Raw genomic sequence first — 24511 nt, 5'->3', positions numbered from 1 at the left:
TATGGAGCAATGTTCATTTATTCAAGCAGCTTCTCTCGGCAGGCAGTGCACTGCCACCTAGTCAGTCAGTGCACTATCACCCAGTCAGTCAGTGCACTGCCAGTCAGTCAGTGCACTGCCAGCCAGTCAGTCAGTGCACTGGCAGGAAGAGGACTGGAAGGCAACATTCCAGCAGCTTGTGCATGACAAAGAATGACCTGTTTGATGTACATGTAGATATGTAAAAAACACACAACGGACATATTACAGCTTAATATACAAATATATAAATGTACATTCAATAAATACAATATGGCGTATTTTTGAGATGTATAATGTACACAAGCCAGGGCATGGGACTGAGAAGTGGGAGCTGGCTGAAGAAGCCTTTCAAGGGACACAAACGGCAGCAAGGAAGGATTCATGTGATTGTCAGCACCCCCCCTGAAAAGGACAAGCGGTAGAAAAAGGGATGGAGAGTCAAGTCCTTCTTTGGTCCCTGGGATTGTGCTTAGTGGTCAACGCTACAAAAGGAAAAAAAAAAAAAAAAAGTCAACTCCGCCTGTCGCCTTGAATCTTACAATCCAAAGTTGATAAGGGCGGTCGTAGTAACTCTGTATGCGCTACAAAAAGAAAAAGCCACGGTGTAACGTTGTTCTCAGCAGCAGAGGAGAAGTGGAAGGTCAAAGGCGGTGCTTTGATTGGCAGAAGGCGACCACCGGATAGTCCTTATTTGGTCAGTGGCGTCGGTGGGCGGAGCTTCCAGTGCATTTCAAGCATTGTTGGGACCAAACTGACTTCCCTGCGCCTTCAACTTGTGCATCCTGGGAAAAGCAGAAGAAGCATCGCATTCACTACATGACATGTGGACTATTTTGTGGATAGCTTTGAGTCCTTCTGTTTTAAGGTGGCACTTATTGATAATAACTGGCAAAAGGAATGATTGCATGAACTATATTCAATGTGGGCTTTGACTTTGTAGACTATCTGGAGTCTTTATTATTACTGAGCTTTGACTTTGTGGATCATTTTGAGTCATTTTGTTTGAAACTATTCCCCAAGGTGGCAGTTATGGATATAAACTGGCAGGAGGAACGATCGCATTAACCATATGACATGTGGCTTTGACTTTGTAGACTTATTTTGAATCTTTTTTTGTTGCTTTAATATTACTGTGCTTTGACTTTGTGGATCCTTTTGATTCCTTCTGTTTGAAACTACTATACAAGATGGCAGTTATGGATAATAACTGGCAATAGGAATGATTGCATTAACTATATGACATTTGGGCTTTGAACTTGAGAGTTTGTGCTTCTGCCAACCTAGTCACAGCCGTTGTCCTCGGACAGGATACAAACTGTACTTTACCCACCTGCTCCCGGTGCCACCCATACTGGTTTAAATGCAACTTAGATAATGGGTTTCATTATGTAAAGCGCTTTGAGTCACTAGAGAAAAGCGCTATATAAATATACTTCACTTCACTTCACTTTGTCAACTATTTTGAGTCTTTTTTGTTATTATTACTCTGCTTTGATTTTGTGGATGGGTTTTAGACCTTTCGTTTCAAACTGTTCTGCAAGGTGGCAGTTATCGATATAAACTGGCAGGAGGAACGATCTCGTTAACTATATGACATGTGGGCTTTGTCGACTATTTTGAGTTTTTTTTGTTTTCTTTGTTATTACTGTGCTTTGACTTTGTGGATCATTTCCAGTCATTTTGTTCCAAACTATTCTGCAAGATGGCAGTTATGGATATAAACTGGCAGGAGGAACGATCGCGTTAAATATATGACATGTGGGCTTTGTCGACTATTTTGAATCTTTTTTGTTTTCTTTGTTATTACTGTGTTTTGACTTTGTGGATCATTTTGAGTCATTTTGGTTCAAAATATTCTGCAAGGTGGCAGTTATGGATATAAACTGGCAGGAAGAACGATCGCATTAACCATATGACATGTGGCTTTGACTTTGTAGACTTATTTTGAATCTTTTTTTGTTGCTTTAATATTACTGTGCTTTGACTTTGTGGATCCTTTTGATTCCTTCTGTTTGAAACTACTATACAAGATGGCAGTTATGGATAATATCTGGCAATAGGAATTATTGCATTAACTATATGACATTTGGGCTCTGACTTTGTCAACTATTTTGAGTCTTTTTTGTTATTATTACTCTGCTTTGATTTTGTGGATGGGTTTTAGACCTTTCGTTTCAAACTGTTCTGCAAGGTGGCAGTTATCGATATAAACTGGCAGGAGGAACGATCGCGTTAACTATATGACATGTGGGCTTTGTCGACTATTTTGAGTTTTTTTTGTTTTCTTTGTTATTACTGTGCTTTGACTTTGTGGATCATTTCCAGTCATTTTGTTCAAAACTATTCTGCAAGATGGCAGTTATGGATATAAAATGGCAGGAGGAACGATCGCGTTAAATATATGACATGTGGGCTTTGTCGACTATTTTGAATCTTTTTTGTTTTCTTTGTTATTACTGTGTTTTGACTTTGTGGATCATTTTGAGTCATTTTGGTTCAAAATATTCTGCAAGGTGGCAGTTATGGCTATAAACTGGCAGGAAGAACGATCGCATTAACCATATGACATGTGGCTTTGACTTTGTAGACTTATTTTGAATCTTTTTTTGTTGCTTTAATATTACTGTGCTTTGACTTTGTGGATCCTTTTGATTCCTTCTGTTTGAAACTACTATACAAGATGGCAGTTATGGATAATAACTGGCAATAGGAATTATTGCATTAACTATATGACATTTGGGCTCTGACTTTTGTCAACTATTTTGAGTATTTTTTGTTATTATTACTGTGCTCTGACTTTGTGGATGGGTTTTAGACCTTCCGTTTCAAACTGTTCTGCAAGGTGGCAGTTATGGATATAAACTGGCAGGAAGAACGATCACATTAACCATATGACATGTGGTTTTGACTTTGTAGACTATTTTGAATCTTTTTTGTTTGTTTTAATATTACTGTGCTTTGACTTTGTGGATCATTTTGATTCCTTCTGTTTGAAATTACTATACAAGATGGCAGTTATTGATAATAACTGGCAATAGGAATGATTGCATTATCTATATGACATTTGGGCTTTGACTTTGTCAACTATTTTGAGTATTTTTTGTTATTATTACTATGCTTTGACTTTGTGGATGGATTTTAGACCATCCGTTTCAAACTGTTCTGCAAGGTGGCAGTTATGGATACAAACTGGCAGGAGGAACAATCGCGTTAAATATATGACATGTGGGCTTTGTCCACTATTTTAAGTCTTTTTTGTTTTCTTTGTTATTACTGTGCTTTGACTTTGTGGATCATTTGGAGTCATTTTGTTCCAAACTATTCTGCAAGGCGGCAGTTATGGATATAAACTGGCAGGAGGAACGATCGCATTAACCATATGACATGTGGCTTTGACTTTGTAGACTATTTTGAATCTTTTTTTGTTGGTTTAATATTACTGTGCTTTGACTTTGTGGATCCTTTTGATTCCTTCTGTTTGAAACTACTATACAAGATGGCAGTTATAGATAATAACTGGCAATAGGAATGATTGCATTAACTATATGACATTTAGGCTTTGACTTTGTCAACTATTTTGAGTGTTTTTTGTTATTATTACTGTGCTTTGACTTTGTGGATGGGTTTTAGACCTTCGGTTTCAAACTATTCTGCAAGGTGGCAGTTATGGATATAAACTGGCAGGAGGAACGATCGCATTAACCATATGACATGTGGCTTTGACTTTGTAGACTTATTTTGAATCTTTTTTTGTTGCTTTAATATTACTGTGCTTTGACTTTGTGGATCCTTTTGATTCCTTCTGTTTGAAACTACTATACAAGATGGCAGTTATGGATATTAACTGGCAATAGGAATGATTGCATTAACTATATGACATTTGGGCTTTGACTTTGTCAACTATTTTGAGTCTTTTTTGTATTACTGTGCTTTGACTTTATGGACGGGTTTTAGACCTTCCGTTTCAAACTATTCTGCAGGGTGGCATTTATGGATATAAACTGGCAGGAGGAACAATCGCGTTAAATATATGACATGTGGGCTTTGTCGACTATTTTGAGTCTTTTTTTATTTTTTTTGTTATTACTGTGCTTTGACTTTGTGGATCATTTCGAGTCATTTTGTTCCAAACTATTCTGCAAGGCGGCAGTCATGGATATAAACTGCCAGGAGGAACGATCGCATTAACCATATGGCATGTGGCTTTGACTTTGTAGACTATTTTGAGTCTTTTTTGTTTTCTTTGTTATTACTGTGCTTTGACTTTGTGGATCATTTCCAGTCATTTTGTTCCAAACTATTCTGCAAGGTGGCAGTTATGGATATAAACTGGCAGGAGGAACAATCGCCTTAACTATATGACATGTGGGCTTTCTCGACTATTTTGAGTCTTTTTTGTTTTCCTTATTATTACTGTGCTTTGACTTTGTGGATTTTAAATTTTTTTTGTTTCTTTATTATTACTGTGCTTTGACAGTCATTTGGAGTCATTCTGTTCCAAACTATTCTGCAAGGTGGCAGTTAAGGATATAAACTGGCAGGAGGAACGATCGCGTTAACTATATGACTTGTGGGCTTTGACTTTGTGGACTATTCTGAACTTTTTCATTCTATTATACTGTAATGCAACTCTGTTATAATATTTGAGTCTTTGGAAAGTGAAAAGTGGTGACTATTGTCTAGAACCGGCGGGAGGAGTAATTGCAAGGATGTATTGTGTTGTACATGAAGTTGTGTAACTCACAGTTTCTCTCTGCGACTCATCTTGTCTTCTTTTGACTTGAAGAAGACGGCAGATTCTCCTCCTCTCAGCAGGTCGGTCAAATCGGCTTCCTTGGCGCTGAAGATCACCCTGCAACACAACACAACACGACACTGATCACCACACAACACAACATTACACTGCTTACAACACAACACTGAAGATCACCCTATAACACAACACAACACTGATGATGACCACACAACACAACACTGATGATGACCCTACAACACAACACAACATTACACTGATGATGACCTTACAACACAACACATTACAATGCTTACAACACAACATAACACAACACTGATGATGACCCTACAACACATCACAACATTACACTGAAGATGACCCTACAATACAACACAACCTTACACTGATTATGACCCTCCAACACAACACAACACGACACTGCTGATGACCCTACAACACAACACAATATTACACTGAAGATGACCTTGCAACACAACACAACACAACACAACACTGATGATGACCCTACAACACAACACAAGATTACACTGATGATGACCCTACAACACAACACAAGATTACACTGATGATGACCCTACAATACAACACAACCTTACACTGATTATGACCCTCCAACACAACACAACACAACACAATATTACACTGAAGATGACCTTGCAACACAACACAACACAACACAACACTGATGATGACCCTACAACACAACACAAAATTACACTGATGATGACCTTACAACACAACACAACACAACACTGATGATGACCCTACAACACAACACAATATTACACTGAAGATGACCTTACAACACAACACAAGATTACACTGATGATGACCCTACAATACAACACAACCTTACACTGATTATGACCCTCCAACACAACACAACACAACACAATATTACACTGAAGATGACCTTGCAACACAACACAACACAACACAACACTGATGATGACCCTACAACACAACACAAAATTACACTGATGATGACCTTACAACACAACACAACACAACACTGATGATGACCCTACAACACAACACAATATTACACTGAAGATGACCTTACAACACAACACAAGATTACACTGATGATGACCCTACAATACAACACAACATTACACTAATTATGACCCTCCAACACAACACTGATGATGACCCTGCAACACAACACAATATTACACTGAAGATGACCTTACAACACAACACAACACAACACTGATGATGACCCTGCAACACAACACAATATTACACTGAAGATGACCTTACAACACAACACAACACAACACTGATGATGACCCTACAACACAACACAATATTACACTGAAGATGACCTTACAACACAACACAACACAACACTGATGATGACCCTACAGCACAACACAAGATTACACTGATGATGACCTTACAACACAACACAACACAACACTGATGATGACCCTACAACACAACACAACACAACATTACACTGATGATGACCCTACAACACAACACAACACAACACAACACAACACAACACTGATGATGACCCTACAATACAATACAACATTACACTGATTATGACCCTACCACACAACACAACACAACACTGAAGATGACCTTACAATACAACACAACATTACACCGATTATGACCCTACAACACAACACAACACTGATGATGACCTTATAACACAACACAACACTGATGATGACCCTACAACACAACACAAGATTACACTGATGATGACCTTACAACAAATGGTGTGGTGGAGGTGTGTGGACTTAAATGGACACAAATGGTGTGGTGGAGGTGTGTGGACTTAAATGGACACAAATGGTGTGGTGGAGGTGTGTGGACTTAAATGGACACAAATGGTGTGGTGGAGGTGTGTGGACTTACTTGGACACAAATGGTGTGGTGGAGGTGTGTGGACTTACTTGGACACAAATGGTGTGGTGGAGGTGTGTGGACTTACTTGGACACAAATGGTGTGGTGGAGGTGTGTGGACTTACTTGGACACAAATGGTGTGGTGGAGGTGTGTGGACTTACTTGGACACAAATGGTGTGGTGGAGGTGTGTGGACTTACTTGGACTGCTTCTCTCCAGATTTGATGCGTAGTTTGCGCACGCGGAACTTGCTGCTGCCCAACCAGTCGGACCAGCTGATGATGGCGTCCTTCTCCCAGCGCAGTTTGACGATGAGCAGGTCACCGATGTCCACGTCGGTGGTGATGAGGAAGGACACGGTGGTGTTGCCGTTCATGACGGGACTGTCAAAGGTCAGATCACATGACGTCTTACTTACGTGCTTTTTTACCATGATATCATAATGAGGCTAACACCCTCACACTGTAGCTCAAGTCCCATAGTTGTTTCCTATGTGTCGGATTTGATAACATGAGTACCTTTCCTTGCTGTTTGTGTGTGTTGATGTTAGCCATTGCATGCTGTTTGTGTGTGTTGATGTTAGCCATTGCATGCTGTTTGTGTGTGTTGATGTTAGACATTGCATGTTGTTTGTGTGTGTTGATGTTAGACATTGCATGTTGTTTGTGTGTGTTGATGTTAGACATTGCATGTTGTTTGTGTGTGTTGATGTTAGACATTGCATGTTGTTTGTGTGTGTTGATGTTAGACATTGCATGTTTGTGTGTTGATGTTAGACATTGCATGTTGTTTGTGTGTGTTGATGTTAGACATTGCATGTTGTTTGTGTGTGTTGATGTTAGACATTGCATGTTGTTTGTGTGTGTTGATGTTAGACATTGCATGTTGTTTGTGTGTGTTGATGTTAGACATTGCATGTTGTTTGTGTGTGTTGATGTTAGACATTGCATGTTGTTTGTGTGTGTTGATGTTAGACATTGCATGCTGTTTGTGTGTGTTGATGTTAGACATTGCATGTTGTTTGTGTGTGTTGATGTTAGACATTGCATGTTGTTTGTGTGTGTTGATGTTAGACATTGCATGTTGTTTGTGTGTGTTGATGTTAGACATTGCATGCTGTTTGTGTGTGTTGATGTTAGACATTGCATGTTGTTTGTGTGTGTTGATGTTAGACATTGCATGTTGTTTGTGTGTGTTGATGTTAGACATTGCATGTTGTTTGTGTGTGTTGATGTTAGACATTGCATGTTGTTTGTGTGTGTTGATGTTAGACATTGCATGTTGTTTGTGTGTGTTGATGTTAGACATTGCATGTTGTTTGTGTGTGTTGATGTTAGACATTGCATGTTGTTTGTGTGTGTTGATGTTAGACATTGCATGTTGTTTGTGTGTGTTGATGTTAGACATTGCATGTTGTTTGTTGGGATGCTAAAGGAGTCGTGCTAGTTGCGAGTGTGCCTGGCTTACAGAACGTGAGCGATGTCTTCCTTCTCGCCATGAGTTCCGTACAAGGAGATCTTCAGCGGCTGCTCGCTGAAGCTCAGGCGCTCGTCGCTGAACAGATGCATCTTCACCTGGTAGTGGAAAACTGTGCAGCACAAAAACGCAAAGTTAAAAAAATAGATAAAAATGCTCATCTAAAATGAAAAAGAAAACAGTACAAATGTAGTTTGATGAAAGTTCATTGTGATTTGTTACTAGATCTACCCACAGACAAACACACATCATACATGATGAAAGTTGTACTCAGACAAACACACAAACATCATACATGTTGAAAGTTGTACCCAGAGACAAACACACATCATACATGTTGAAAGTTGTACTCAGACAAACACACAAACATCATACATGTTGAAAGTCGTACCCAGAGACAAACACACAAATATCATACATGATGAAAGTTGTACTCGCAAACACACAAACATCATACATGTGGAAAATTGTACTCAAAGACAAACACACAAATATCATACATGATGAAAGTTGTACTCACAAACATCATACATGTTGAAAATTGTACTCAAAGACAAACACACAAACATCATACATGTTGAAAGTTGTACTCAAAGACAAACACACAAACATCATACATGATGAAAGTTGTACTCAGAGACACACACACAAACATCATACATGTTGAAAGTTGTACTCAAAGACAAACACACAACATCATACATGTTGAAAGTTGTACTCAAAGAAAAACACACAAACATCATACATGATGAAAGTTGTACTCAGAGACAAACACACAAACATCATACATGTTGAAAGTTGTACCCAGAGACAAACACACAAACATCATACATGTTGAAAGTTGTACTCAGAGACAAACACACAAACATCATACATGATGAAAGTTGTACCCAGAGACAAACACACAAACATCAAACATGATGAAAGTTGTACTCAAAGACAAACACACAAATATCATACATGTTGAAAGTTGTACCCAGAGACAAACACACAAACATCATACATGTTGAAAGTTGTACTCAGAGACAAACACACAAACATCATACATGATGAAAGTTGTATTCAAAGACAAACACACAAACATCATACATGTTGAAAGTTGTACTCAGAGACAAACACACAAACATCATACATGTTGAAAGTTGTACTCAGAGACAAACACACAAACATCATACATGTTGAAAGTTGTACTCAGAGACAAACACACAAACATCATAGATGTTGTACTCAGAGACAAACACACAAACATCATAGATGTTGAAAGTTGTACTCACAGACAAACACACAAACATCATGCATGTTGAAAGTTGTACCCAGAGACAAACACACAAACATCATACATGTTGAAAGTTGTACACAGAGACAAACACACAAACATCACACATAATGAAAGTTGTACTCAGAGCATACTTGCCAACCTTGAGACCTCCAATTTCGAAAGGTGGGGGGCGGGGTGGTTACGTGGTTAAGAGGGGAGGCGTATAATTCACCAACTTGAGTATTTCATATATATATACGTATATATATATACAGTATATAAATATATATATATGTATGAAATACTTGACTTTCACTGAATTCTAGCTATATATATTTATTTTATTATATACTGTATATATATAAATAAAAGAAATAGTTGAATTTCTGACAGCACCTATCAAATACACACTAATAAAAACACAGTTGTTCTACTAATTCTACTGTGCTTGCTGGTTACTAAAAAAAAAAAAACACTTACCTTTCACTATTTGAGTAACCTTTGTTTTGCCATTTGCGTATTGGCGAGCGATCTCCGAATCCGAGAACATATCCTTCACGGATTTGTTGTAGACATCCACAAATGAGAAGGGGATGTTGCTTCCAGCTATCAGCATAGCCATCTTTGTCTCAGCATAAGTTACACCATCGGTTCTCCATTTTGCGAGGTGGCCCATAATACTGGGTGGTGAACGATGCTGCGCTGCGGACGCTTTTTGCTTCGCTGAACGTTCGTGAAAATCCGGGAGGGTTGGCAGGTATGTATTCTATTCTATGTACAGTAGACGGCAGTATTGTCCTGTTTAAAAGGGTCACAAAGTTGCTGAGTCAGGTTCTCATGGAGCTGGAGGGGGCGTGGCCTCCAGCTCCGCCTGAATTTTGGGAGATGTTCGGGAGAAAATTTGTCCCGGGAGGTTTTTTGGGAGAGGCGCTGAATTTCGTGAGTCTCCCGTAAAATCCGGGAGGGTTGGCAAGTATGACTCAAGAGACAAAGAAACAACATCATACATGATGAAAGTTGTACCCCGAGACAAAGAAAGTGCTGAGTGTGCAGGCATGGAAAGAGAAGTGCACTCCACCTTTGTAGGGCATGATCTCCCGAGTCCTGAGGTACATCTTGGCGCTGCGGGTGGCGCGCACCTTGTTGACGTTGTAGCCCATCTTGTTGCAGCGGTTCTTGCGGCAGCTGAGGCACAGACCCTTGTTGAAGGCGTCCTTGGAGCTGCAGCGGTAGGCCACGCTCTGCTGCTGCGTGTTGAGCAGCGAGTCGATGAAGAGGTGGATGGAGCGCTCGTGGGAACACTTGACCAGCTGGTCCATGTCTGACGGGCACATGGAGGAGAACATCAGCACAAACTCCCATGAAAATGCAACTTTTACGCAGGCCTCAAAGATGGCCGACATTCCCGACTGTGCCTCCGCCACGGCCAAATACTTCTTCTCGTTTCTTCCTCCTACCTCAGCAACGTGACACAAAGACTTGTGTTATTCCCCAAAGATGGCCCACATGCTGCATTTAAAACACAATACTTGGTCTCCTCACACCAGCGTGTTTTCACACAAAGTTCATGAGCAAGATCATTTAGTGAGGACACACCTGCACCAGACAACAACCTGCTAGATGTAACCCTCGACAACCCCTTACTGTCCTCACAAACACTTCTCTTTAAGCATTTGGTATAATAAGTGTACTGTATCATAAGTGCACTCTAAAATAAGTGTACTCTATAATAAATGTATGGTGTAATAAGTGTACTGTATAATAAGTGTATGGTATAAGTGTACTGTATAATAAGTGTATGGTGTAATAAACGTATGGTATAATAAGTGTACTGTATAATAAGCGTACAATGTAATAAGTGTAGGGTATAATAAGTGTATGGTGTAATAAGTGTATGGTATAATAAGTGTACGGTATTAGTGTGCGGTATTAAAAGTGTATGGTAAAATAAGTGTACGGTATAATAAGTGTATGGTTTAACTGTATGGTACAATAAGTGTACTCTATAATAAGTATGGTATAATAAGTGTACGGTATTAGTGTACGGTATTAAAAGTGTATGGTAAAATAAGTGTACGGTATAATAAGTGTATGGTATAATTAGTGTACTCTATAATAAGTGTACTGTATAATAAGTGTTATGGTATAATAAGTGTATGGTATAATAAGTGTATGGTATAATAAGTGTATGATATAATAAGTGTACGGTATAATAAGTGTATGGTGTAATAAGTGTATGATATAATAAGTGTACGGTATAATAAGTGTATGGTATAAGTGTATGGTATAATAAAGGTACGGTATAATAAGTGTACGGTGTAATAAGTGTACGGTATAAGTGTACAGTGTAATAAGTGTACGGTATAATAAGTGTACGGTATTATAAGTGTACTGTATAATAAGTGTACGGTATAATAAGTGTATAGTATTATAAGTGTATGGTGTAATAAGTGTACTGTATAATGAGTGTATGTATAATAAGTGTATGGTGTAATAAGTGTATGGTATAATAAGTGTATGGTATAATAAGTGTATGGTATAATAATTGTATTGTTTAATATAATAAGTGTACTGTATAATAAGTGTATGGTATAAGAAGTGTACGATATAAGTATATTGTTTATTAAGTGTACTCTATAATAAAGTGTATGGTATAATAAGTGCATGGTATAATAAGAGTACTCTATAATGAGTATATGGTATAATAAGTGTACGATATAATAACTATATAGTTTAATAAGTATATAGTTTAATAAGTGTACTCTATAATAAGTGTATGGTATAATAAGTGCATGGTATAATAAGAGTACTCTATAATAAGTGTATGGTATAAAAAGTGCATGGTATAATAAGTGTACTCTATAATAAGTGTATGGTATAATAACTGTACTCTATAATAAGTGTACTCTATAATAAGTGTATCGTATAATAACTGTACTCTATAATAAGTGTACTCTATAATAAGTGTATGGTATAATAACTGTACTCTATAAGTGTACTCTATAATAAGTGTACTTTATATAAGTGTATGGTATAATAAGTGTATGGTATAATAAGTGCATGGTATAATAAGTGTACTCTATAATAAGTGTACTTTATATAAGTATGGTATAATAAGTGTATGGTATAATAAGTGTACTCTATAATAAGTGTACTTTATATAAGTATGGTATAATAAGTGTATGGTATAATAAGTGCATGGTATAATAAGTGTACTCTGTAATAAGTGTACTCTATAATAAGTGTACTGTATATAAGTGTATGGTATAATAAGTGTATGGTATAAGTGCATGGTATAATAAGTGTACTCTATAATAAGTGTACTCTATAATAAGTGTACTCTATAATAAGTGTACTGTATAATAAGTGTATGGTATAATAAGTGTATGATATAATATGTGCATGGTATAATAAGGCCGTACTTAAGTGTGCACTTAATGTAGGGAATTGCAACATATTTGTACATCAAATGTTTGTGTATTTATGACATATTCCACAAAGATGGCCGACATGCAGGATTTGAAACCGTTGTTTTGCAGCTTTGGTCGGGGATGAAAGGCAACAATGGCTGTAAAGATGGTGGAAGGAGCGAGTTTATATTAATCTGGGGGGGGGAGGTTAGAGTACATACTTTGGGGGGGATTAGAGTACATACTTTGCAGGCCCTTGATGCCCTCCAGTGCGATCCCCATCAGCGTGTTCTGGATGTCACAGCCCGGCTGGAAGGTTCCTCCGTTGGGGTAAATGTCGATGTGTCCCACCGCCTTCTGGATGCCGATGCTGCGGCCCGGCGAGCCCCGGGTGTTGGTGTGCAGGACGTCCACAAACTGGGCGTCGTCCCTGGACAGCGTGTTCTGGTCCTCGGCGTGCTCGAAGGTGGGACCGGCGGGGTCCAGTCCTGAAAATGAAAAGGTGCAAAAGTGACATTTAGCCGGGGCGGCCTCGCAGGGAAGCGGCCTAACGTCCGGATCAGCGGGTCAAAGCCTTCCAAGCCGGATTAAGCCAGTCAGTCCACTTTGGACTGGAATGTGGCGCCGCCATCATCATCATCATCATCGTTGTTGTTTTACTTCAGCTTTCCAGTCAGGTCAATCATGTTTTGTTTACAGTACACTTGCAGGACACTTCATTAGGTACACCTCATTAGCATCCTATTCTAACAGGGGTGTCCAAACTTTTTCCACTGAGGGCCACAGACTGAGAAATCCAAACAAGCCGGGGCCATTTTTATTTTTGTCATTGGCAAAACCAATACATTGTGTACTTTTTTTTTACCTTTAGGGCTGCCTTCAAGTCTGGTCCCAGGGACCCACAATGGTCTCAGTCATAAGTCTTCAAATTAAGTGAAATCTATTCCCATTTTTATCATTCAGCTAAATATATATATATATGTATATATATATATATATATATATATATATACAAACCCCGTTTCCATATGAGTTGGGAAATTGTGTTAAATGTAAATACAAACGGAATACAATGATTTGCAAATCATTTTCAACCCATATTCAGTTGAATATGCTACAAAAACAACATATTTGATGGTTTTTTTTTGCAAATAATCATTAACTTTAGAATTTGATGCCAGCAACACGTGACAAAGAAGTTGGGAAAGGTGACAATAAATACTCAAAGTTGAGAAATGCTCATCAAACGCTTATTTGGAACATCCCACAGGTGTGCAGGCTAATTGGGAACAGGTGGGTGCCATGATTGGGTATAAAAGCAGCTTCCATGAAATGCTAAGTAATTCACAAACAAGGATGGGGTGAGGGTCACCAATTTGTAAGCAAATTGTCGAACAGTTTTAGAACAACATTTCTCAACGAGTTATTGCAAGGAATTTAGGGATTTTACCATCTACGGTCCATAAAATCTTCAAAAGGTTCAGAGAATCTGGAGAAATCACTGCACGTAAGCGATGATATTACGGACTTTTGATCCCTCAGGTGGTACTGCATCAAAAAAACGACATCAATGTGTAAAGGATATCACCACATGGGCTCAGGAACACTTCATAAAACCACTGTCAGTAACTACAGTTGGTCGCTACATCTGTAAGTGCAAGTTAAAACTCGACTATGCAAGGCAAAACCCATTTATCAACAACACCCAGGAACGCCGCCGGCTTGGCTGGGCTCGAGCTCACCTAAGATGGACTGATGCAAAGTGGAAAAGTGTTCTGTGGCCTGACGAGTCCACATTTCAAATTATATTTGGAAACTTTGGACGTGGTGTCCTCCGGAACAAAGAGGAAAATAACCATCCAGATTGTTATAGGCGAAAAGTTCAAAAGCCAGCATCTCTGATGGTATGAGGGTGTATTAGTGCCCAAGGCATGGGTAACTTACACATCTGTGAAGGCACCATTAATGCTGAACGGTCCATACATGTTTTGGAGCAACATATGTTGTCATCCAAGCAACGTTATCATGGACGCCCCTGCTTATTTCAGCAAGACAATGCCAAGCCACGTGTTACAACAGCGTGGTTTCGTAGTAAAAGAGTGCGAGTACTTTCCTGGCCCGCCTGCAGTCCAGACCTGTCTCCCATTGAAAATGTGTGGCGCATTATGAAGCGTAAAATACCACAACGGAGACCCCAGACTGTTGAACGACTAAAGCTCTACATAAAACAAGAATGAGAAAGAATTCCACTTTCAAAGCTTCAACAATTAGTTTCCTCAGTTCCCAAGCGTTTATTGAGTGTTGTTAAAAGAAAAGGTGATGTAACACAGTGGTGAACATGCCCTTTCCCAACTACTTTGGCACGTGTTGCAGCCATGAAATTATAAGTTAATTATTACTTGCACAAAAAAATAAAGTTTAAGTTTGAACATCAAATATCTTGTCTTTGTAGTGCATTCAACTGAATATGGGTTGAAAAGGATTTGCAAATCATTGTATTCTGTTTATATTTACATCTAACACAATTTCCTAACTCATATGGAAACGGTTTGTATATAAATACAAATATATATATATATTTAACTGTCTCTGCTCTACATCAACTTCAGGAGTACAAGTCAGTATAAAGTATTATCTTTTGTTCTCTTTTTGTCAGAATCCTGTTTTTTTTATGGGAAAAATCCAAATATGCAAAATTTTCCACAACAATATATTTCAAATTGGAATATTTGATGCCTTAAATAGGTCATTTGTCATATATGTGGCAAACAACAAGGTAACACCACACACACACACACACACACACACACACACACACACACACACACACACTTGGCAACACTAGCCTACGTAGCTATGGGAGCTACATGCTAACATTACTTTTTCACAAGCAAGGTCAGCAAAAGCAACTGCGGCTGACTTTGTGGTCAGTGAGGTCACATGATCCTGCTGACCTTGTGGTCAGTTAGGTCACATGATCCTGCTGACCTTGTGGTCAGTTAGGTTACCTGTGATCCTGCTGACCTTGTGGTCAGTTAGGTTACCTGTGATCCTGCTGACCTTGTGGTTAGTGAGGTCACCTGTGATCCTGCTGACCTTGTGGTCAGTTAGGTCACCTGTGATCCTGCTGACCTTGTGGTTAGTGAGGTCACCTGTGATCCTGCTGACCTTGTGGTTAGTGAGGTCACCTGTGATCCTGCTGACCTTGTGGTCAGTTAGGTCACCTGTGATCCTGCTGACCTTGTGGTCAGTGAGGTCACCTGTGATCCTGCTGACCTTGTGGTCAGTTAGGTTACCTGTGATCCTACTGACTTTGTGGTCAGTTAGGTCACCTGTGATCCTGCTGACCTTGTGGTCAGTTAGGTTACCTGTGATCCTGTTGACCTTGTGGTCAGTTAGGTCACCTGTGATCCTGTTGATCTTGTGGTCAATGAGGTCACCTGTGATCCTGCTGACCTTGTGGTCAGTTAGGTCACCTGTGATCCTGTTGATCTTGTGGTCAATGAGGTCACCTGTGATCCTGCTGACCTTGTGGTCAGTTAGGTCACCTGTGATCCTGTTGATCTTGTGGTCAATGAGGTCACCTGTGATCCTGCTGACCTTGTGGTCAGTTAGGTCACCTGTGATTCTGCTGAAATTGTGGTCAGTTAGGTCACCTGTGATCCTACTGACCTTCTGGTCAGTGAGGTTACCTGTGATCCTACTGACCTTGTGGTCAGTGAGGTTACCTGTGATCCTACTGACCTTGTGGTCAGTGAGGTCACCTGGGATCCTGCTGACCTTGTGGTCAGTTAGGTCACCTGTGATCCTACTGACCTTGTGGTCAGTGAGGTTACCTGTGATCCTACTGACCTTGTGGTCAGTGAGGTCACCTGTGATCCTGTTGATCTTGTGGTCAATGAGGTCACCTGTGATCCTACTGACCTTGTGATCAGTTAGGTCACCTGTGATCCTGCTGACCTTGTGGTCAGTGAGGTCACCTGTGATCCTGCTGACCTTGTGGTCAGTTAGGTTACCTGTGATCCTACTGACTTTGTGGTCAGTTAGGTCACCTGTGATCCTGCTGACCTTGTGGTCAGTTAGGTTACCTGTGATCCTGTTGACCTTGTGGTCAGTTAGGTCACCTGTGATCCTGTTGATCTTGTGGTCAATGAGGTCACCTGTGATCCTGCTGACCTTGTGGTCAGTTAGGTCACCTGTGATCCTGTTGATCTTGTGGTCAATGAGGTCACCTGTGATCCTGCTGACCTTGTGGTCAGTTAGGTCACCTGTGATCCTGTTGATCTTGTGGTCAATGAGGTCACCTGTGATCCTGCTGACCTTGTGGTCAGTTAGGTCACCTGTGATTCTGCTGAAATTGTGGTCAGTTAGGTCACCTGTGATCCTACTGACCTTCTGGTCAGTGAGGTTACCTGTGATCCTACTGACCTTGTGGTCAGTGAGGTCACCTGGGATCCTGCTGACCTTGTGGTCAGTTAGGTCACCTGTGATCCTACTGACCTTGTGGTCAGTGAGGTTACCTGTGATCCTACTGACCTTGTGGTCAGTGAGGTCACCTGTGATCCTGTTGATCTTGTGGTCAATGAGGTCACCTGTGATCCTACTGACCTTGTGATCAGTTAGGTCACCTGTGATCCTGTTGATCTTGTGGTCAGTGAGGTTACCTGTGATCCTGCTGATCTTGTGGTCAGTGAGGTCGCCCGCAATCCCGGCCACATGCGCCCCCAGACTGTAGCCCAGCAGGTGGATCTTCTCCCAGGGCAGCTGCAGCTCCCTCTAAAGGGGTCACACAACAACACACTTGGTGGGTCACAAACACACAACACACAACACACAACACACAAAAGAAGAAGTAAGACGTACCAGAGTTTGGAAAGAAGTGGTTTTAAAGGCAAAGACCTGGAAGTCGCCGGAACATCTTTGACTTAATGACAGCACTCGGCTTCATTGAAAGCTTGTAAAGTGGAGAGTAAAAATACTTGCTTGCTTACTGCATGCATTCAGCTTTGGTTTGCAAGAGAACTTGCAACATGTGGAACCAGGAGGTTGCAACATGTGGAACCAATTAAATCAAGTTTAGCATTTTGGTGCAAGTCTGGATATAGGATAAGAGTCCAGTGTTTGGAGACATTTTTGCATCTAATTGAATGAAAAAGTGTCGTGGCTGACTTCGAACAAGTGGGAAAACACCCACAATCATATCAAAATCTACTATTTTATACCTTTAATCTTCTCAATATTAGCAATATTTCCCTAAGCATAGAACTGTGCTATAAATATGTAGTCAGTGGCTAAATGTAGTTCTAAGCAGATTTATATGTTGAGCCCCCCATTATTTGTTCATGTGAAAGGATTTTTTACTTACTTTTTAAAAGGGAACATTATCACAATTTCAGAAGGGTTAAAACCAATAAAAATCAGTTCCCAGTGGCTTTTTTTTTTCCCGAAGTTTTTTTCAAAATTTTACCCATCATGGAATATCCCGAAAAATGGCTTTAAAATGCCTGATTTTCGCTATCTGTAAATCCACCCGTCTATTTTCCTGTGACGTCACATAGTGACGCCGATACAAACAAACATGGCGGATAGCACAGCAAGATATAGCGACATTAACTCGGATTCAGACTCGGATTTCAGCGACTTAAGCGATTCAATGTATTGAAACGGATGGTTGGAGTGTGGAGGCAGGTAGCGAAAACAAAATTGAAGAAGAAACTGAAACTATTGAGCGAATAGCTATTGAAGCTATTCGACGATCGCCTTCTAACTAACAATTGCATCTTTTGACCACTGGAGCAACTTAAATCAGTCGATTGGTAAGTGTTTGTTTGGCATTAAATGTGGGTGGAGGGAAAGGCTGGATGCAAATGTACATACAGCTAGCCTAAATAGTATATTAGCATCAATTAGCTGGCAGTCATACTGCGACCAAATATGTCTGATTAGCACATAAGTCGAATAACATCAACAAAACTCCCCTTTGTGATTTCGTTGACTTTATCGTTGGAAATGCATCTGCTTTGAGTGTCACAGGATATCCACACATTCTTGCCATTTCTGCCATGTTAGCATCGATTAGCATGCCATGCTAATCGATGCACACTCCACGTAAGACAACTCGAATCCGTTTCTGTTCGTTTTGTTACACCCTCCAACGAGGCATGATGTCTCCAAGGTACGGAAAACAGTCGAAAAAACGGAAAATAACAGGGCTGATTTGACTTGGTGGGTGTAATGTGTTTGAGAAAATGGCGGATTGCTTCATGTTGTGACGTCACGGGTGAAAGGTCATCGCTCCAACAGCGAACAATTGAAAGGCGTTTAAATCGCCAAATTCACCCTTTTAGAGTTCGGAAATCGGTTAAAAAAACATATGGTATTTTTTCTGCAACATCAAGGTATATATTGATGCTTACATAGGTCTGCTGATAATGTTCCCCTTTAAAAATCTAACTATTTTTAAAGTTGACGTTTTGCACTAAAACAAATTCAATATTTGTTGTTGAGTTGAGTGGTTCTCTAACTTTTGTCCGCCACCTCAGAAAATTGGCTCTCCCAAGTGCCGCCATAATGACCCACACTAAAGTGCAGTAGCGTAGTATGCCTAAGTAGTCATTAAAAAGAAGGCAGAGGACAGAAGTGTAACAGTTTCATTGTAAACATTTCCATTGTTTCATTGCCGCAACTTTGACGTCATCTTGTTAAAAACGGTGAGTAAATCAAGGCAATTGCCATGATTGGAAGTGTACGGCACCACAGCATTTACCTATACGACCCAATCCACGCAACCGTTCCCACTCATGGCGCAAACTGCACCCGACACACACACACACAGAGTAAACATACATAAAACAACCTGCTCCCTGAGCATTGTGGATATTATGACAAAAATGTCCAAGCACTACCTATAACTGAAAATGACACCCACATTAATCCACTGCAATGCATGATGGGAAATGGCCACACTTAATCCATGATTGCGGCATTCAAGCTGCTTGATGGTTCTCATTCAATACACTTTAAGGAGGTCCTCACAGAAGTAAACAATGTAGGAGTCCAATGTTTACATACTCTTAATATCCTATATATATATATACATACATATATGTATATTTATATATGTGTATATATATGTTTTACACATATATATACATACACATAGATATATATGTACATGTATATATACAAACCCCGTTTCCATATGAGTTGGGAAATTGTGTTAGATGTAAATATAAACAGAATACAATGATTTGCGAATCCTTTTCAACCCATATTCAGTTGAATATGCTACAAAGACAACATATTTGATGTTCAAACTGATGAACATTTTTTTTTTTTTGCAAATAATCATTAACTTTAGAATTTGATGCCAGCAACACGTGACAAAGAAGTTGGGAAAGGTGGCAATAAATACTGATAAAGTTGAGGAATGCTCATCAAACACTTATTTGGAACATCCCACAGGTGTGCAGGCTAGTTGGGAACAGGTGGGTGCCATGATTGGGTATAAAAGCAGCTTCCAGGAAATGCTAAGTAATTCACAAACAAGGATGGGGCGAGGGTCACCAATTTGTAAGCAAATTGTCAAACAGTTTTAGAACAACATTTCTCAACGAGGTATTGCAAGGATTTTAGGGATTTTGCCATCTACGGTCAGTATAATCATCAAAAGGTTCAGAGAATCTGGAGAAATCACTGCACGTAAGCCATGATAATACGGGCTTTTGATCACTCAGGCGGCACTGCATCAAAAACCGACATCATTGTGTAAAGGATATCACCACATGGGCTCAGGAACACTTCATAAAACCACTGTCAGTAACTACAGTTGGTCGCTACATCTGTAAGTGCAAGTTAAAGCTCTGCTATGCAAAGCCAAACCCATTTATCAACAATATCCTGAAACGCCGCCGGCTTGGCTGGGCCCGAGCTCACCTAAGATGGACTGATGCAAAGCGGAAAGGTGTTCTGTGGTCTGACATTTCAAATTATATTTGAAATGTGGACATTCTGTGGTCCACATTTCAAATTATATTTGGAAACAGAGGACGTGGTGTCCTCCAGAACAAAGAGGAAAATAACCATTCGGATTGTTATAGGCGCAAAGTTGAAAAGCCAGCATCTGTGATGGTATGGGGGTGTATTAGTGCCCAAGGCATGGGTAACTTACACATCTGTGAAGGCACCATTAATGCTGAATGGTCCATACAGGTTTTGGATCAACATATGTTGTCATCCAAGCAACGTTATCATGGACGCCCCTGCTTATTCCAGCAAGACAAGTGTTACAACAGCGTGGCTTTGTAAAAAAAAGAGTGCGGGTACTTTCCTGGCCCGCCTGCAGACCAGATCTGTCTACCATCGAAAATGTGTGGCGCATTATGAAGCGTAAAATACGACAGCGGAGACCCCGGACTGTTGAACGACTGAAGCTCTACATAAAACAAGAATGTGAAAGAATTCCACTTTCAAAGCTTCAACAAATGGTTTCCTCAGTTCCCAAACGTTTATTGAGTGTTGTTAAAAGAAAAGGTGATGTAACACAGTAGTGAACATGCCCTTTCCCAAATAATTTGGCACGTGTTGCAGCCATGAAATTCTAAAAAAAAAAAGTTTATGAGTTTGAACATCAAATATCTTGTCTTTGTAGTGCATTCAATTGAATATGGGTTGAAAAGGATTTGCAAATCATTGTATTCCGTTAATATTTACATCTAACACAATTTCCCAACTCATATAGAAACGGGGTTTGTATAAATATGTACACATATGTGTGTGTGTGTGTGTGTATATATTTTTTTACACACCAAGTCAAAAAGTTTGGCCCTGTAAAATGTGTGCCTGATGCATTCCAAATCAATACTTGAGTGACAACATCAACCTTCTTTCTTTGGGACACTTTTTTTTTCACACAGTTGAGTACAGACTGTGCACAGGTGCATGGCACTCACCTGAATCCAGGTGACAAACTTGGCCACGTCTCGGCCCACCAGCTTGGTGTAGGCGGCGGAGGTGGGGTAGTGCTGGTTGGCCCGCGTCAGCCAGTCCACCACGATGACGTTGGCGCCGGGCTCGCGCTCGTAGAGGGCCGACACCAGCTTGGGCACCCAGCTCTCGAACATGCCCGTCACCTGCAGGTCAAAGGTGACGCTGCTTCACAGTTCTAGGCCAAAGAGGACTTGTGTGTTTGAGAGCAAGTACCGTCCAGCCGTGGATGATGAGGAAGGTCTGCGCCAGAGGCTTGAAGTCACACTCCTGGATGCTGGGAGCTGAGCCCGCCAGCAGGTAGCACATGTCCTCGTCGGGCAGGTCAGCCGTGCGCAGGGAGAACTTGGACACCATGTCGCTGTAGTCCTGCAGCCATGTCGGAGGGGTGGCTGTGTTGTTCACTGCTCAACACGCACGCACACACACACACACACACACACACACACACACACACACACACATACACACACACAAACGCAGGTCAATGACAGTGCACAAATAATCAGTAGTCATGATGATCACAATTTTGTATGCAAAACAACCAAATTAAAATAAGTACTTTTTTTGCTAATTTCTTACTAAATACACACATATGACTTTTTTTTTCACTTGCACTTTTTTTAAAATTATTTCTATGATGTTTTTTGACCATTTCTTATTATATTTCATATATTGTTAGTTGCTTCTTACATTTGACTTTTTCTTTTTGGCCCTTTTTGTACATTTTAGGTGTTTTTTTTTTAATGTTATGCATTTTTTATTGCTTCTTATATTTTTTTTTAATAAATTCTTACTAAATACACACATATGACTTTGTTTCTCACTTGCAGTTTTTGTACATTTTTTTTTATTTCAATGTTGTTGTTTTTTTGACCTTTTTTATTCTATTTCATATATTGTTAGATGCTTCTTACATTTGACTTTTTCTTTTTTGCCCTTTTTGTACATTTTAGGTGGGTTTTTTTTAATGTTATGCTTTTTTTAGCATTTTTTTATTGTTTCTTATATTTTTTTTTACTAATTTCTTACTAAATACAAAAATATGACTTTTTTCTCACTTGCACTTTTTGTACATTTTTTTTATGGGTTTTTTTTTACCAATTTTTTTATTCTATTTCATATATCGTTAGTTGCTTCTTACATTTGACTTTTTGTTTTTTGCCCTTTTTGTACATTTTAGGTGTTTTATTTTAATTGTTATGCTTTTTTTATCATTTTTTATTGCTTCTTATGTTTTTTTTACAAATTTCTTACTAAATACACACATATTACTGTTTTTCTCACTTGCACTTTTTGTACATTTTTTTTCATTTCTATGTTGTTGTTTTTTACCATTTTTTATTCTATTTCATTTATGTTAGTTGCTTCTTACATTTGACTTTTTCTTTTTTGCCCTTTTTGTACATTTTAGGTGTTTTATTTTAATTGTTATGTTTTTTTTGATAATTTTTTATTGCTTCCTATATTTTGTACTTTTTTTCTTACTTGCCCTTTTTGTACATGTTATGTGTTTTATTTGTATTTTTATGCTTGTATTTAACCATTTTTAATCATATTTCATCCATTGTTAGTTGCTTCTTATATTTAACTTTTTCTCTTACTTGCACTTTTCTACATTTTTTGTGTGTTTTTCGTTATTTTGTATGCTTATATTTCACAGTTTTTTTCCTATTTTATACATTGTCAGTTGCTTCTTACATTTTACTTTTTTTTACTTTCCTTTTTGTACATTGCATGTGTTTTGTTTTTATTTATATGCTTATATTTGACACATTTTCAATCAATCAATCAATGTTTATTTATATAGCCCTAAATCACAAGTGTCTCAAAGGGCTGCACAAACCACAACGACATCCTCGGTACAGAGCCCACATAAGGGCAAGGAAAAACTCACACCTAGTGGGACTTCGGTGACAGTGACAATGATGACTATAAGAAACCTATATTTTGAGTTGTTTCTTACATTTTACTTTTTTTACTCGCCTTCTTATAGATTTTATGTGTTTTATTTTCATGCTTATTATTTGACCATGTTTAATTATATTTTATATACTAGCAGTTGCTTCTTATGTTTTACTTTTTTCTTACTTGCACTACGTGTTTTTTTATTTTGTTGACCATTTTTCAATGTAACATATTGTTAATTGCTTTTTACATTTTCCTGTTGTTTTGGTCTTATTTCCTCTGTTTGCAACACAAATTGCTTGTTTGTGTGCGGTAGAAATAAAGGTACATGTCTATAAAAACAACAAGAGTATGTCGCCCCCTTCTGGCTTTAAAGCATCCTACCACAAAGATCTAATCTCGAAAGAGTGAATCATTTCCTTATTTCCTACGATAAAAATGTAAACAAACCAAATTAATTATTTCCTGTTTTTTTTTTTGTTTTTTTTTTACTTAATCGTAGCAACGTAGTTTTACGTGAAAAAAAACATGTTTTTACGTCTGTAAAAGCAATAATTGGGTTAAATTAAATGTTTACGTATGTTCGCTCTTACCATAGGAAGTAGTTGTGGTGTGTTCAGGGTCAGAACAAAAAGTAGCAAAGATTTTTCCCAAAATTATCCAAGCGGTGAAAAAAAGTGTATTTTCTTTTCCCATATTATTAAAACGTTGGTCCTGTTGGGTGTCCTGAGCTTCTTTTTAAAAAATAAATAGCAGTCTTGATGGAGTATTTAGAAGAAGTTGTAAGAGCAGGAGGAGGGTCGCAGTCCGACGGTCGGTGAAGTTACTTTAA

At 39.0% G+C, this 24511-nt stretch overlaps 1 protein-coding gene across 1 annotated transcript; it reads right to left on the bottom strand.

The window, feature by feature from the left end:
- On the bottom strand, positions 1-24511 carry lpla (lipoprotein lipase a). Its single transcript, XM_061883231.1, has 10 exons — positions 24273-24511; positions 21988-22175; positions 21738-21917; positions 17451-17562; positions 13032-13274; positions 10455-10697; positions 8110-8230; positions 6843-7025; positions 4766-4873; positions 1-803 (listed from the first exon to the last, which is right to left on the bottom strand). The coding sequence occupies exons 1-10, from the start codon at positions 24373-24375 to the stop codon at positions 752-754; spliced, it is 1533 nt and encodes a 510-aa protein (XP_061739215.1). The 5' UTR covers positions 24376-24511; the 3' UTR covers positions 1-751.

The sequence above is a fragment of the Nerophis ophidion genome, linkage group LG22 (genome assembly GCF_033978795.1).
Source record: "Nerophis ophidion isolate RoL-2023_Sa linkage group LG22, RoL_Noph_v1.0, whole genome shotgun sequence".
Taxonomy (NCBI): Eukaryota; Metazoa; Chordata; class Actinopteri; order Syngnathiformes; family Syngnathidae; genus Nerophis; species Nerophis ophidion.
Note: the sequence above shows the minus strand (reverse complement) of the source record. Positions and strands in the feature narration are given on the sequence as shown.

Coding starts and splice junctions, on each gene's coding strand:
- lpla (XM_061883231.1), bottom strand. CDS start 24,375: ATGGGAAAAGAAAATACACTTTTTTTCACCGCTTGGATAATTTTGGGA. Junction 10,698..13,031: donor GGGCATCAAGGGCCTGCAAA/GTATGTACTCTA, acceptor TGTGCCCGTCAG/ACATGGACCAGCTGGTCAAG. Junction 7,026..8,109: donor GAAGACATCGCTCACGTTCT/GTAAGCCAGGCA, acceptor GACCTTTGACAG/TCCCGTCATGAACGGCAACA.